This window comes from Neolamprologus brichardi, chromosome 19, assembly GCF_056152115.1.
Source record: "Neolamprologus brichardi isolate AB-2024 chromosome 19, ASM5615211v1, whole genome shotgun sequence".
In the NCBI taxonomy this organism is placed as follows: domain Eukaryota; kingdom Metazoa; phylum Chordata; class Actinopteri; order Cichliformes; family Cichlidae; genus Neolamprologus; species Neolamprologus brichardi.
Window position 1 is genome coordinate 6,081,586 of NC_142122.1, and position 14,874 is coordinate 6,096,459.

Here is a 14,874-nt window from a genome sequence, read left to right on the forward strand (position 1 = left end):
TCGCTGTGTTTCCAGTACGAGATGCAGATTGGCACTAGCCTCTTTGGCACGTTACTTCTGGCAATGCCTTAATTTCTAGTACTTGAGTTCAGTCTGACGTTTTTTTAAACGACTATTCACACAGGTCCAATTTTATTTTGCTGTAGTGGGCGAGAATAGCAGGAATCTGTTTTACAGATTTTTTTTCTTGTTCAGAATTTAAATCAAACCCGTTTCTGACACTCGTGTATGTAATTAGGATGTGTGTGATGTACTGGATAGAAATGTCGCATGTCATCTCGCGGCCATCTGTGGAGTTTGTTTCCAGGACATGTTGTTGACCTTTTTGCTTTGTGATAATATTAATTGCGACTTTGAAATATTAACATATTATTGAAAGAAAATGCAGAACAGAGAGTCCAAACTGTCTGTGCCGTTTGGCGTCTTTGTCTGCCTGCTGTAAGAGCTCATGGCAGCTTGTGAAAGAGTCTGTTATCTCGAAGCAAAATTCTTAAGTTACAGCATTTGTTGGAACTAAGGTCAGACTGAATGTCAGTGAAAACCAGCCTGGCATCTTTATAAGCACCAATTCATTTTCTCCTGAATTGTCTGTGGAGACTTGTCTTGCCCTTTTGTTCCTCCATTTTCAGTTCTCCTGTACTCCCAGAGAAGTCTGGTTTCTTTATCGAGCCATCGCACGGCTTTTGTATTAACACAGTGAACACATTTAAGATATTTCTTTTATACTGTTTGTGTAGTCTGTTGATGACTTTTTAGTTGAAAGACTGTCTTTTTTTTCATACCCTTTGTGTTATGTAAGGGTCTCAAGAGCAGTAAAATCTATCCACCACTTATATGTAGCGAAATAAGTAATGTAGACCTGCCGAGTCAAAGTGGAGTCTCTGCCCTCGCTTATTAAATGTTAGTGAGAGAGACAAAAATCCATAGTCTGAAAATTTGACCACCAGAGGACTGATGGCATTGAGTTTGAGCTTTGCAGACCCACGTCTACATGTTATCGAGGGAAGAGTCAAAAATATGTGAAACCACTGGTAATGTGGGCTACTGTTGTTCATGTTTCTGTTATTGTCTGTTTAGCTTGGCCTTTTTTGAACAGGAGATGCAAATAAGGATATACAGCCTTGAGCCACCCTGCTTTTCTTTAGTTTTTGCTAGGAAAATGGGAAATAGTGCACTTATTTTATTGAAATGTGTCCAAACATGCAGCATTCAAGGAAAAAAGTCAATGTTTGGGATGACCACCTTTAACTTTTAACACAGCCTGAAGTCTTTTGGGCAACTTTCTAGTAATTACTTTAAGGAATCTTCAAGAATAGTTCTCCAGGCTTCTTGAAGGACGTTCCAAACCTCTGTTTTGGATGTTCTGCCTTTTGTTTAGTTTTCTTTCAAGATGATCCCACACTGCTTCAGCAATGTTGGGGTCTCCCCACACTTGACTTGTTTCTGTCAATGGTAAACTCCGCTGTGGCTCCCTTTCATGTTCAAGCCAAGTTTTTAACCAAACAGCAGTCGAAGTACACCTGGTGTCATCACTGGTGAGAATTCAACCAACAAAGAGGCTACAGATACAACAGTCCTTCTCTTTGCATAACCACAGTTCTGTGCAAACTCAGGACCGTGAATCTCGAAAGAATCTTTTCCCCATACAAGTCAGACGGGAGGCTTCATCACTAAGCTTAAATGGCTGAGGCCAGTGGTTAGTGCATAAATCAAGGAAACTGCAATCATTCTGCTACCCCACAGGCTGTGCAATCAGAGTAAAGATCAGATATCTAATCCATTATTTTAAAGACCTGAAATTTCCATACATTACCACTCTAATGTTTGGTGCATCATCCATAATGTGGATCATTTTAAAATATACTGCTGACTGTATTCATTCGTGAACAGTGTATTTCCACCGCGGACAGCTGACAGATTGGTGAACGCCAGGGTGAATTAATAACATTCAAATGTACCGTATAAGCAGGCTGTTTAGAGCCGATGGAAGGTATCAATAACGATAAAAAATAAATATCTAATCAAGTCAGAAGATATTAAAATGCTGAGTGATAAACAGTTAACTTATTAATATTCTGCAAGTTTTTTTTTCATGCATCGATGCTTCTGACAAACAGAACCTGCTTGTTCGATAGTTGCTGTGCCATAAAAGCCTTTTTTCAAATAAAAATATCAGATTATGAGTAATCTAACCAGAAGAATAGACGGGACTGTTTCTAGTAACTAATAGTGGGTAAAATCACTTTTTTGTGCTGTCCTGCTTCATAATAGAGACCATTTCCTGCCTCATTAGTAACAAATACTTCATAGCTATGAATTTACCCTTAATTTAAGCTTTTGAAACGATGAAGAGATGAAATTTATTAGTTAATACACTTCGAAGTGTGTGAATGAGCCACTTTGAAGGCGCTGTGCAGATTGGTGACGGTTTATAGCACTAACTAGAGATTTAAATCTGTGGTCCGCAGACTGCTGACTGTTTTTAATTGGCCTCTGCTCTCCAGCCCATTACTGCCAGCTTTTACCAATACTACTCAGTCAACACTTTTTCTTGTGCCAGTGCCATTTACAGCTACTGCAGTCAAACCACGGGCTCTAAAGTGATAACGCTTATCTGCAAGTACATAGTGGACATCACGTTTAATAGCCCTTGTTTTAAGCTTTACTGCAGGAAGACTTTTTTTTTATGAAGCACCATCTACTGTAAATATACTGTAAAATGGTGTAAAATGGGAACTGTTGTTGGCTTTTTTCGGAGGTCACAGTTTGAAGGTTTGAGCCTGCTGGTTGTTCAGGGCCTTTCCGTGTGGATTTCCATGTTGTTTTTTGTGCCTTTGCCGGATTTTTACGCCACGTCTTCCCAAAGACACTGTAGGTCAGAGGCTCTGAGGAAATGTCCACATTAGTCATTGTTTTCATTTTAAAATGTATACTTTTCACGTATGTGCATATTAACACTACTCTGGGGTTTCAGGACTCCATAATCAGAGACTTTTGAAAATGCTACTGAGACAGTCGGGCGATCGTGGCTCAAGAGTTGGGAGTTCGCCTTGTAATCGGAAGTCTCGGTCATTGTGTCCTTGGGCAAGACACTTCACCCGTTGCCTACTGGTGGGGGTCAGAGGGCCCGGTGGCGCCAGTGTTCGGCAGCCTCGCCTCTGTCAGTGCGCCCCAGGGTGGCTGTGGCTACAGTGTAGCTTGCCATCACCAGTGTGTGAATGGGTGGATGACTGGATGTGTAAAGCGCTTTGGGGTCCTTAGGGACTAGTAAAGGCCTACACAAATACAGGCCATTTACCATTTACAGTCATAGTTTAACAACTCCAGGTTTGTGTGTTCGAAGCTTTGGTAATACCTTACCAGTCACAAAAACTGAGGCTGAAACATCACAGGGTCATTCCATGAAATGTCAATCAGTGCCTCCCACCTGAGCCACCTTCCCGGGGAAGCTTTCAAGGGTCATTTCACCACGTGGGACGGGTAGAAGGCTCGCTATCGCACATAAAAGGTTTAATTTTTACTTGCATTTTGACACCAGGCTCCTAAACTAGCTTTGATGCAATCACTTCTATTTCTAATACAGTTGTTTTGTAAGACTTGTCGCTTTCAGCTGTGAAATTGAGGAAAAGCTTGGTGTTAACGTGTTCGACTTTCAGGCTTTTCCAAATTCTCACGTCGTTTGAGCGAAGGGTCTCAGGTGGCAACATTTCAGATTTTACTGATTTTATATGGACCATGTAGCCAGGCTGAGGTACAATTTCATGCATTGTGGAGTTTTTCAATGCTTTGATTTTTTGTAAATTCTATGAAGATCTTGGAATTCACGTTAGTTTTATGCCACCATTGGCAAAAAAATCCACTGCACCGCTCTAATATGTTGCTGTATTTGTTTTGCAAAGACTTCCAATCAATTTTCTGCTGAAATAATCGTCCATAAACCTTTATTGACAGCTTCACCTCACTGTTGATTCTCCCCTAAAAAATCTCTGCCTTTGCCTCTTGCTATTTGTGCTCTTTTTTTGTGCTATTTTCTGCAAATTACCAGTCATCTGCTTCCAGTTTACAGATTCTAGCTGGAGGTAATTTAGACTTTTGCTAAAAGGCATTGGTGTGTATGTAGTGGACTATCTATTAGCGGAAAATGTACAGCAGCTGACAAGTCATGTCCTTGGAAAAATAGGGAAAAATTTCAGCAAAGACCTGACACAGGACCTGAGAGATGCATCTGGCCCTTCAGCTGATCCATCTAGTGTTCACTGAAGCCTTATCAGAAACAGTCTCAGTGGAAGAGTGGCTGTCAAAAAGCCATTGTTAAGGAAGGGAAATGGGAAGAAGAGGTTGTGGTATGTCAAATTTACACAAGAAGTGGACTAAATATCCATCTGTGAAGGCTACGTAAGCGATTGGCAAGATGTCAGCCTAAACTTTTTTAAGCAGCTATGTTGAAGAATAAGAGTGGTGATACCAAATCCAGCCTTTAAGCTTGTTGTACAAATTCTATTTTTGCTTTTTATCCTGTGCATCTATGTACACATCCCCTTATTTCAATTAATCGCTGCACGTATTTCCGTTTTTCCTTCCAAAACATGGCTCAAGATTTCTGCACAGTAGCGTACTTTATAAAAATTGGACAATACTGAGATCAAAATCCTGCAGGCTTTCCATGTCGAGGGAAACAACTGAGAAGTCTGGGAATGCCTTTGTCCGGTGTTTGTTTCTAATATGAATCTAAAGGAAAACAGGATGATTTGTCTTGAATGCATTTATGCTTTTGCTTCTAACCTTGAGATAGGAAAGCTGATCAAAATTCAGTTATCTAATAAAAACAAAAAAAACAAAAGCTGAAGTGATTAAGTTTTGATGAGACAAAGAAAAGATTAGTGCGAGCAGGAAAGCTTTTCCTCTGGGGCGAGCCAGTAATTTTAAAATAGTGCTTCATGCACTGTTTGACGTGTGGCACACTGATGAATTCTCGGCAAAATCTAATCATCATCATCAGAGAGTCATGATAATCAAAAACCTAACACAAAATCACTGGAGTACTGCACGTATGAGCACACAGCTGCAGAATGAGCTGCTCAATTTTAACGCCTGAATTATGTTTGCAGAACAAACAAGCTGCCGGACGTCTATAGTAAACGCCTTTTTTCTTAGAGAGGTAATCTTATTTGAGTTAATTTGATTAAGTTGGCTGGCAACTTCAAAGATGGAAACAGAGAGAAAATACGGCTGTTATATAGTAATTTATTAATTTTGCCGAATGTCTTCTGAAGGGCAATGTACAGCTTTTTACCAGAGCCATAGTACAATACTTCATAATTACAACATTTACAGGTGCAGTTGGGTTTGTCTTTTTACATCAAACGACGGGGATGAGCAGTGAAGGGAGCACAGAATCAATAAAATGCAGTTTAACACAGACAAAGCAAAAACAGTGTTCATTAGCCAATACCGAGCTCGCCTGCAGGAACGCGTTTATCACCGAGCATCATGACGCTCGCGCGACGGCTCGTCGTCTCTTTACAGCAGATGGACTGACAGCCGAGTACCGGTGAAAGCGTTAAAAAAAAATCGTCATTAATTCACCTAAATATCAACACACTCGTGGCATCGTTTGATAGATACGCCGAACCGAAAGAGGCAGATGGTAAACACAGACTATGCGTGTGAAAATGAGCGGTTCTGGGTTTCATTCACATGTGGAGCGAAAGCAGTTTGTACTTAAACTTTTTCTCTCGGACTCATTTGTATTCCACAACAGCCATCTTATAATAGAAAAGATAAAATATGCAAATTTAAGAACGTGGAGTGCCTCGCGATGGCAAATTGAAGGTTAAGATTGATTCAGCAATATCCACTGTTTCTATAGCCAGACGAAACAAAAAAAAGTGGGAAAGAAAATAATAAAAAAAAGAAAACCAAGATGTGAATTAATTAATAAAAGGTTACTCAAAGAAGCAATAAGTAAGTCTGTCTCAAAGCGCTCGCTCGACAGAATGGAGCTGTGAACAAAAGAGTTCAAAGAGCAGCGATTTCAATGAGACCGGGGGGCAACGAGTAATTTCACATCTTTAGCAACAACAAAAAGCTCAACTCCCAAATGTTGCTGAGACGGCTCGTTTTCAGTCACATAACGCTCAGTGCTTCATTTATCCAACTATTCCGCTTAAAAAGAGTCGCTGCTGTAACAAACCTTTTAGAATATTTAGTTAACTTCTTTTTGTAAGGAGTTTCTTCAAATAAAAAAAAACTGAACAAAAAAAAAACTGCTTCCAAAGGAATTTGTTTGGATCTGGAGAAGCAGTAATAATTTATAGAGCCACTTCCAAATAATAAATAAAGAGATGAATAAATAAACAAGCAGGCAAGCAAACATCAACAACCACATTTTTTCCCAGTATTATTATTATTATTATCATCATGGATTTTTTTATTTCCTTTGTAGAAATGTCTCTGGTAATCCAGCGTCAATCCTGTGATATTCTTGAAAAATAGTCTGATACAAGCTATTTACCACGCTGCATTTTTTTTCGTTTCCCAAAGGGATGAGGAACAGTTTGAGGGCTCTGCAGAAGAATGACACATGTGGCTGGCAGCTACAGTCAAACTGATCACCGAAGGTGGAGAGTCAAAGTCTGGCAAAATATAGAGATCTATTCCTCCTCGTAGTCTGTTTCTGATAGTCGTGAAGCCTCCTCAGCAGAACCTTAGCTTGACCTCTCCTAGTCACAATCGTGTGGAAAGTCTTCCAGGTGATTCTCAGTTTTCTCACTCAATCGCTCCAATGTTGAAAAAATACATTTTCTTTCTTTTTTTTTTATATTCTTAAAACTATGTTTGACTCTACATTTTGCCTCCCAAAGCTTTTTAGTTCTCCGATGTGCTTTAGCATCCACTGGGGTTTGAACACACCTCAAAGGTTCTGGTGTAAAAAGCCAGTTTTAGAGAGATGGGTTCTTTCCAAAATGGTGGGACGGGAGTGGTGAAAAATAGTCTCTCTCACGGCACAGTGTTTCTTGCTGTGTGACTCACACAGTCTCCAAAGACGGGGCCTGAAAAAGAAGACTTTCTGCGTAGGCCTGTGGGCTAAAGCACGGTGGCGTTGTGGCCCTCCATCCTGGGCAGCCGTGGGTCCTGAACCGTCCCCATCGTAACTAGCAGTGGGCGGCTATCCTCGGATATACCTGACTGAGCCATGGACACTGACGTAGGAATGGGTCCCCCCCTCTGGTGGGCTGCTGAGGAGGGCATGCTGCCCTGCTGGGGTGGAGGAGGTGGGTTGGTGTTACTGTGACTGGACTCTATGGGGAGGCCTTGCTCCTGGTAGCCGTATCCGATGGTGCCACAGGGGAAACGTCTCAGTCTGTAGAGGGGGACTGGGGGCAAGGCGGCTGAATCTAAAAGTAGGGGAGACTGGCCAGCGGGAGGAGGTGGAGGGGGTAGCAGAGGTCTGCAAAGACCCTGCTGCTGCTGCTGCTGATGGTGCAGCAGTTGGAGTTGGTGCTGCTGCTGAAGCTGATGCTGGAATTGCTTGTGCTGGTGCTGGAGACCTAACGCCCCGGCCACCTCAGCCACTGTCCGGCCCACGTGCTCCTGCCCCTCTCCAGGAACCCTGCCACTACTGCTTCCTGCTCCGCCCACCCCTCCTTGCCTTTGCTGTTGCTGCTGTTGCTGCTGCTTCCTCTGCTGCTGCTGCAGGAACCACGAGCCATACGTAGGGTTCCACAGACTGCTGCTTTTCCCAGTGTGGGCGTCCTTCTCTGAGGGGTGTCCCTGGGCGAAAGCCAGGTTGATGTGTCCTCCCTCTGAGCTGGGCTGGGTGGTGACATGAGGTCCCTTGGCAGTGAGTGTGGAGGGGGCAGCAGAGGTGACTGTGTTGGTGGTCTGTGTGTGAGGGTGCTGGTGCATGTGGAGGTATGGCTGGGGCTGAGCCGATGATTGTGCTTTGGCCTCAGGCGCTGTGCTCGTCACAACAACGTGCTCCCCTCCTCTCCGGTTCTCCTCTGTGGGGTAGGCGGGAGGTGGCTGTGGAGCCTCCCCATCGGGCACCTGGGGATTCACCAGCACAGTCGGAGCTGAGGGGTCATCGGGGCCCATGGGGGCATGTTCCTCCTCCTCGGGTACTGGCCCATACTCGATAGGCAGAGCCACGTTCACCACATCGGGGTCCTGAAAGATTCAAAGATCATGGCTGTGGATGAATGGTCATAACAGTTACTTCGCTGGTCTAATACTTTTGCTTGGAAAATGTCACGAGGTCGAGCAGAGAATTAACGAGAAGGATATCACGGAGAACTGCAGTGTGCTGACAGTCTGGCTGCGCTAACAGTAATAAAGGGCAACAACGTCCCAGCAAGCAGATTCTAACAAAGTTGTGGAATATTCACAGTTCGCCTGTGGGTCCAGCAAACTGAAAGCTGCGCATCAACAACTTATGGCATAAGATGCAGCAGCAGTTTACATTATAATCTTAGCCACTTGTCAGCTGTACTGATTGATTCTATCGTCCTGCAGAGTCCAATAGAGCAAGTAGTCCACTACTGCAGATTATGTCTTCCTCTCAGATGGAACACTCCTTTTCATGCACACATACGCTTTCTCATGCTCTGTACGAACTCGTGTCTTTGCATGCCAAGAGCTTATAGTAAACAATCAGTCACAGTTAGGTTGTTTCCTCTGATTGCTCAGCCCTAATCAGTGCCTGCATGACAGTCAGGTTCCCATACGGTGCTCAGTTTAGTTACCTGTAAGCAGTAGTCGATTCTCTCCAGGATTGTTGAGAAGTTGGGCCTGTCTTCAGGCTGGTGCTGCCAACTCTGAGTCATTATACGGTACCTGAAATGCACATGAACGAGCAGAAAACACGGAGTCAAAACACTTTCTCCCACTCCATGCAGAGAAAGCAGAGACTCTCCAGCACTGTTTCTCCAGCTGATTTAATGCATGCTGGGTAAATCTCCTTTGACTAAATATTCTTAATAACTTGTATTTTTTTTTTTTTTGATTTTATTAGGTTTTTGTAATGCAGATTTAAAGTGTAACCTCCCACCACTGAGAGCTATTGTTAAATGGGCGATGTAAATTACAGGAGCGAGTTTTAGTGATGTTAAATCCTGAGTTATGGTTTTAATTGGTGATTAAATTTCACTGTGGCTTTCAGAAAAACTTCAGTTTGATAGAGCACTTAAGGGATCTGCCTATTCTGAGAGAACAAAAAAAACCCAACAACATGTTTACAGTGAACATGAATAACAAGATTTGGGGAGGGAACTTTTTTTCAATTCCTGCTATACCGATTACACTAATGCGCACATCAGAAGATACGTCGGATGCAAATTTAATTTCAAAATACATTTGCACTTCAGGGCAATTTTCTTTTTTATTATTTTTATTTATTATTTTTATATAGAGATAGAGATATAGACAGCTGGATCTATAGCTGGATAGTGGTGTAGTGGTAAGACTCCACGCCTTTGGAGCGGGAGACGCATGTTCAAGTCCAGCCTGGGGAAAACAACTAGTAGCTAGGGAACTAGCTAGGGAACTAACTAGGGACTGCTTTCACGGCTAGAGGTACAAGACACATGCTACGGCAAGGGGGAGCCAGGACGCCAGGACAAGGGGGAGTTCATCACCCCCCCACCCAAGATTTATAGACGGAAGTTAATAGACGGATCGACTTCACACTTGACGAATCAAGTGTGATCACGCCACAGGAGAATAAAATAGAATAGATCGTTAACAAGGAGGCGATAGACAGAAGTGGTAGAGTGAAGTGTGCTGTGTACTTGTACTCTTCCTGTGAAGCAAAGGCCGGCAAGAGAGAGAGAGAGTTAGGATCACGTGTTCAGGGAGGTAAGGGGCAGAATAGAGGATAATAACCTCCTCTACTTGTAGGTTAACAACATCGATGATGGTCTACTGTGTTTGCCACCAACCAGTATGTTTTGTTTTTGTTGTTTAAAAAAAATAAAACACACGAAAAATAATTATAGTATTATATCATAAAAGTGGCTGAGAAACAGTCTATAGTATAGTACAATCCCCGTGACTATATTTCAATAACATAGGCAAACATGGAAGACACTTGTAAAACATTTTATTTTGTTTTATTTAGCAGTAACAGCCTTTATCAGACATTTTGTGAGACTTGATCAACGATAGAAGAACTCTGAATTATTCCTCCAACTGTGCTTTCAGCCCTGTGAAGCTTCAGGTCACCGGCTGCTCCCTCCTGTTAAATTTCATGCTTTATCTTTGAATTAGTAGCTTCAGCGAGGTCCTGAGCTACCAAGCAGCCTTGAACCATGATGCTTCCTCTCAACATGCTTCACAGCATACACAAAGCTTGTTTTTGTTGTGCAGTTCCTGTTTCTCTTCAAAAAAAACCAAACAAACAAAACAACATCATTGTGCCAGAAAATTGTAAAATGTTACCTCATCTCTTTTCATTTTTGAAAGCAGTGGCCTCCTTTGTGGTTTTGTTGCATTAACACAATTCTTACTTTGTTTTTTTCTCACAGTGAACACCAGATTGTTGTAGAGATTTTGCTGGCGATTTCATGTTACTTTTGGGTTGTTTTTACCCATTTTCAGGACTGAACAATGCCCTCTTACTGTGTTCTTTGCATGATGCTCACTCCCAGCGGAAACAAACTCCCCATTTAATGGATAGTTTGTCTTATTATTGTAGAACTCAGGGGACCCAGGTCTTCAAAAGCTCTTTTCAGCTTTGTGCACATTTATAATTTCTTTTGTTTTGAAGGTCCTTTGAAAGTTGCTGTGATCGAGACATGATTCACACCCACCAGTCTTACATTAGAGGATCAGACTCTGTCAATAGAGACTCTATATGTCTTTATTTATCGTGAGTGGCACCTTTACAACCTCCAATTCATCTCTCACGTCTTTAACTGCAACACCTGACTTAGAGTAGCTTTTAGAGAAGTCGTTAGCACAGAAGGTCATTTATCTTTTGCAGCCTTGATCCTGAATGGCTATAAAAACAGGAAAAGTACAATCTGCTGGTTGCTGTTTGATACAAACTATGGATAGTTTGAAGACAACTAGATCAGTTGTTCTTTCTCACAGGCAGTGCAAAGCAAGATGGTCTGCTTCAGACACATTCACACTCCTGGAAATACTTTACGTGGCTAAGGTGAGTGAGCTGCATGGATAGTGTGTGCATGACACCTTCTCTCGAGTGGTAAATGCACTGGATTATCAGCTGTGATATTCCCATATCACTGCAGTCTGACTCGTATTATTATTAAAGTGGAAGGTTCAATTCAATTGTCTTTTTAAAGCACCAAATCATAAGAGCAGTTGCCTCAAGGCGACTGCTACATCCTAAGGTAGAGACCCTGAAATAATACAGAGCAATGAAAACAACCCATTTTGAGCACGCAGTTAGTGACAGCAGGAAGGAAAAACTCCCTTTTAACAGGAAGAATAATCGGGCTCAGGGAGGAGCAGCCATCTGCCTCAACCAATCAGGGTTGATGGGAGGAAAACACGACAAAACTTTGGCTAATCTGACTGTTTTAAAAAATTTTGGTGTTTTATACAAAATTAGACAAACTGTGAAAGAAGCAGAAGCTTCTAAACCAGCGGTCCCCAACCCCCGGGCCTCGGACTGGTACCGGTCCGTGAGTCGTTTGGTACCAGGCTGCGAGAGTTGAGGCTCAGGTGTGAAATGTATAGTTTTCAGGGTTTTTATCGGTTTTCAGCGTTATTTTGTTATCGTTTTTATCGTTTACTCGGTTTTCCTGGGTCTTTTCATGTGTGTTATGAATAAAGTTTCTTTTTTTCGGTACCGGTACTAGTTTTATTTTGTTGTATTTATCCGCGACACCTTAAAGGCCGGTCCATGAAAATATTGTTGGGCATAAACTGGTCCGTGGCGCAAAAAAGGTTGGAGACCGCTGTTCTAAACTAAATCTATAGTGCTGCTTTCTTACAGTGACAGTGAATTTACCGGGCTAGCTGGATAATCTGCATTTGTTTTCATATATACCTATGTTGGGTTTAGCAGTTCAGTGCATGTGTGAAACTGGCCTGTGCAGCATTAGCTTAGTCCACAGTTGTGACTTGGATTAGATGCCATGAGCAATAAGTACAAAAAAGTTGATAAATTGAAGCTCTTTCTTGCAACTGTGGTCTTTCTCGTCTGTGTGATCTGCACTTACACAGGTCCAGGACAGTTTTTAGGCGGGTCCATTCTTCCCCCATTTGTTACAAACTCCAGCACTTCTTGGTTACTGCGGCTCGGATATGGCATGTAGCCCAACGAGAAGATCTCCCACAGCAGGACCCCAAATGACCTTCGAGAGGCGATTGATGAGAAAAAAAAAGATTAGTCGGAGGGAGAGAAAGAAAGCTAAGGACAATCAAGTCTTAAATTACAGGCATCATCACCGCTGAAGTGGTGAAGGAGGAGAGCAGAGGACAAGTATGAGACGGAGAGAAATGCAGCGAGGGTTCAGCAGGAGGTGAAAAAAACAGACAGGTGTGAAACCAGTGTCAGTCTGAGAGATGCGTGCAGGGTTCTCACCATGTGTCTGTTTTAGATGTGAAGATGCCCTCCATGAAAGCTTCAGGTGGCATCCATTTCACCGGCAACATGGCACGCCCACCCTTCCTGTAATAGCTCGCCCTGAACACACAAACACATTTGTGACGTGCTTGCATAACCGTGTGGTTAATAACAGATCAGACACAGTATTAAAAAAAAGGTGAAAACTTCTCAAATCCAGCAATTAATTCAGTGTTTTTCGGCAGCTTTATCGGCGCTCTGATCCGGTTGCTTTTTCAGCCTTCTTACATGTTGCTGTGTGAGACCTTCTAAGAACTCCTTATCTCGCAGAAAGGAACGACACAGATTTCTCGCCGGGCTGAGCCGAGCCCCGTCTGAGCCATTTTTAATGCTGCCTTGCCCTTTGCATTGCTAGAAAAATAATCAGATGTGTGCTGTATCTGATCTTTGGTGCTGATAGAGGTCGCCGCCTGGTTTATCTCGCCCTCCCCGAGATGCACAACAAGGACAGACGTGAAGTGGCTCCCATTCGGCTCCACGTCCGTCACGGTGTCCACAAAGAAAAACGGACATGTGTCAGGATCACAGTTAAGTGGTGTCAGCTGCTGTCAGACGGGAAAACTTTATTTTTGGCACCGTTTTCTGTTGCGGAGGAGAAAATCTGTTTGCCCCCAGTAATACTGTCATAAAAATATCAGCATATTCCCTAAGCACTTGTTCATAAACATGGCAATTCTTGATAATAAATGAGACTGTGTGACTGGCTGGGTGGTTGCCAGTTCAAATCCCTGGGGCCTAAGGAATAACGCTCTTCCTCTGCTGAAAACAGCAGCTGCTCCACTGAAGCTGCACATGGCTGCACAGGAATGAATTGTAATTACAGTGGGCAGCTCCCAGGTGTAACTAGTGTTCCCTGGTCGAACACATAAACATATAGAGGAAACAAACGCATCAAAAACAAGGTGATGAAGAATAAATAGGCAGTTGTAGTTTGGATAAATTATGGGACAGTCTCAGGAGCCTCAACTTTTTCAATGCACCATCTGACACCTGTGCACTTGGCTCTATGTCCTATATTTGTCTGGACAAGTGCTCATATCCAGCTCCATATCTTCATTTTTGAAGTCAACAACAGCAGCTTTGCATGATTTACTTCAAAGCACTGACAGTTCCAAATAGAGATACTGTATCTTATCCAGGGCTTCTGAAATAAGCTAGCTTCACTGCTCTCCCTTTAAGCCAACTTTTTTCTGATTGGCTTCTGCTTGAAAGCAGACGATTTAAACAGTGTGTGTGTGTGCTTTTTGTGTGCGGCCCGACTATATTAAAGATATCCTCAAGAACTGAGAGAAGAAAAACTGATCATTTACAGCAGCTTGACGCCTTTTGGCTCACGGGAAATACTTTTACATCCACCAGCTTCATCATTTTGAACACTGGGCCATAATTAACATCCAACATTGGAACGGCATATAAATATGTGATGGAAAATAAGAAAAGGCATAATAGTCCCGCTTTCCTTTCATACTCTCCTGGGGCAAAAATGTCCAAACTTCTGTTAAAAGCCACTGCTCTGTACCTACTGTATAACCTGGAACTGACATTAAAATTAAATCCAAAAATAATATGAGATGAGTGCCAAGAGGCTAAAACGGAAGTAAAACGTGCAATATTTATGCAGTATTAACAATCTGCAGCCAAGGCCCAGCCTCAGTTATTAAATTTTGGTCATAAAGATGGAGTTTCCTTTAATTACAAATTCAGGTGAGAGCGTTAATAGACTGCTGCATTTCCTACAGTATGAACCCAGGGCAAACAGCAAGAGCCAGCACTCATCATTTACTTTAACTTAGCTGCAGCTGCGACTCTTCAGGGGATCCACGAGCAGAGATGAATATAAATGATATGCAGACAGATAATACGGTTAAAAGGGAAATATAAACTATTGGCATAAGACGTTACCCTTGAGGGAAATTACACATAATCAATGAAGCAGAGAAAACAATCACTAGTGAAGTCTGTTTGCTTGACAGATTAGCTGAGAGCTACACTGCAGGGCAGACACTCAGATATGCACCCAGCGACTTAATCCATCACTTAAAATAACATGCCCCAGTCAGTGATGGGAATCAGTTACCAGTCCCATTTTTAGTCCCGCAATTACAGGATTGAATCGTGCTAGCGTCTCATTCCCCTCTCCGTCCTCGGTACCCCTCTAATTTTCTTGTCCATCCTAATAAAGAAAACGGTGAGCGAAGTGGAGTGGCCTCTGTAAATAGATGCAGTAAGACCAAACTGCTGCAGGAGCTCCTTTTATTCTCCTAAAATGTCCTTTTTTT

At 42.6% G+C, this 14,874-nt stretch overlaps 1 protein-coding gene across 2 annotated transcripts in view; it reads right to left on the minus strand.

The window, feature by feature from the left end:
- Nucleotides 1-5,231: 5,231 nt before the first annotated feature.
- alk (ALK receptor tyrosine kinase) overlaps nucleotides 5,232-14,874 on the minus strand; it is a 398,208-nt gene continuing 388,565 nt past the window's right edge. For both annotated transcript variants that reach the window (XM_006799378.3, XM_006799377.3), the window contains exons 26-29: nucleotides 12,554-12,655; nucleotides 12,189-12,323; nucleotides 8,745-8,835; nucleotides 5,232-8,169 (exon numbers count right to left, since the gene is read on the minus strand). In XM_006799378.3, the coding sequence (XP_006799441.2) occupies nucleotides 7,087-8,169; nucleotides 8,745-8,835; nucleotides 12,189-12,323; nucleotides 12,554-12,655 (1,411 nt within the window). In that variant the 3' untranslated portion in view covers nucleotides 5,232-7,086. The remainder of the gene's footprint in view (nucleotides 8,170-8,744; nucleotides 8,836-12,188; nucleotides 12,324-12,553; nucleotides 12,656-14,874) is intronic.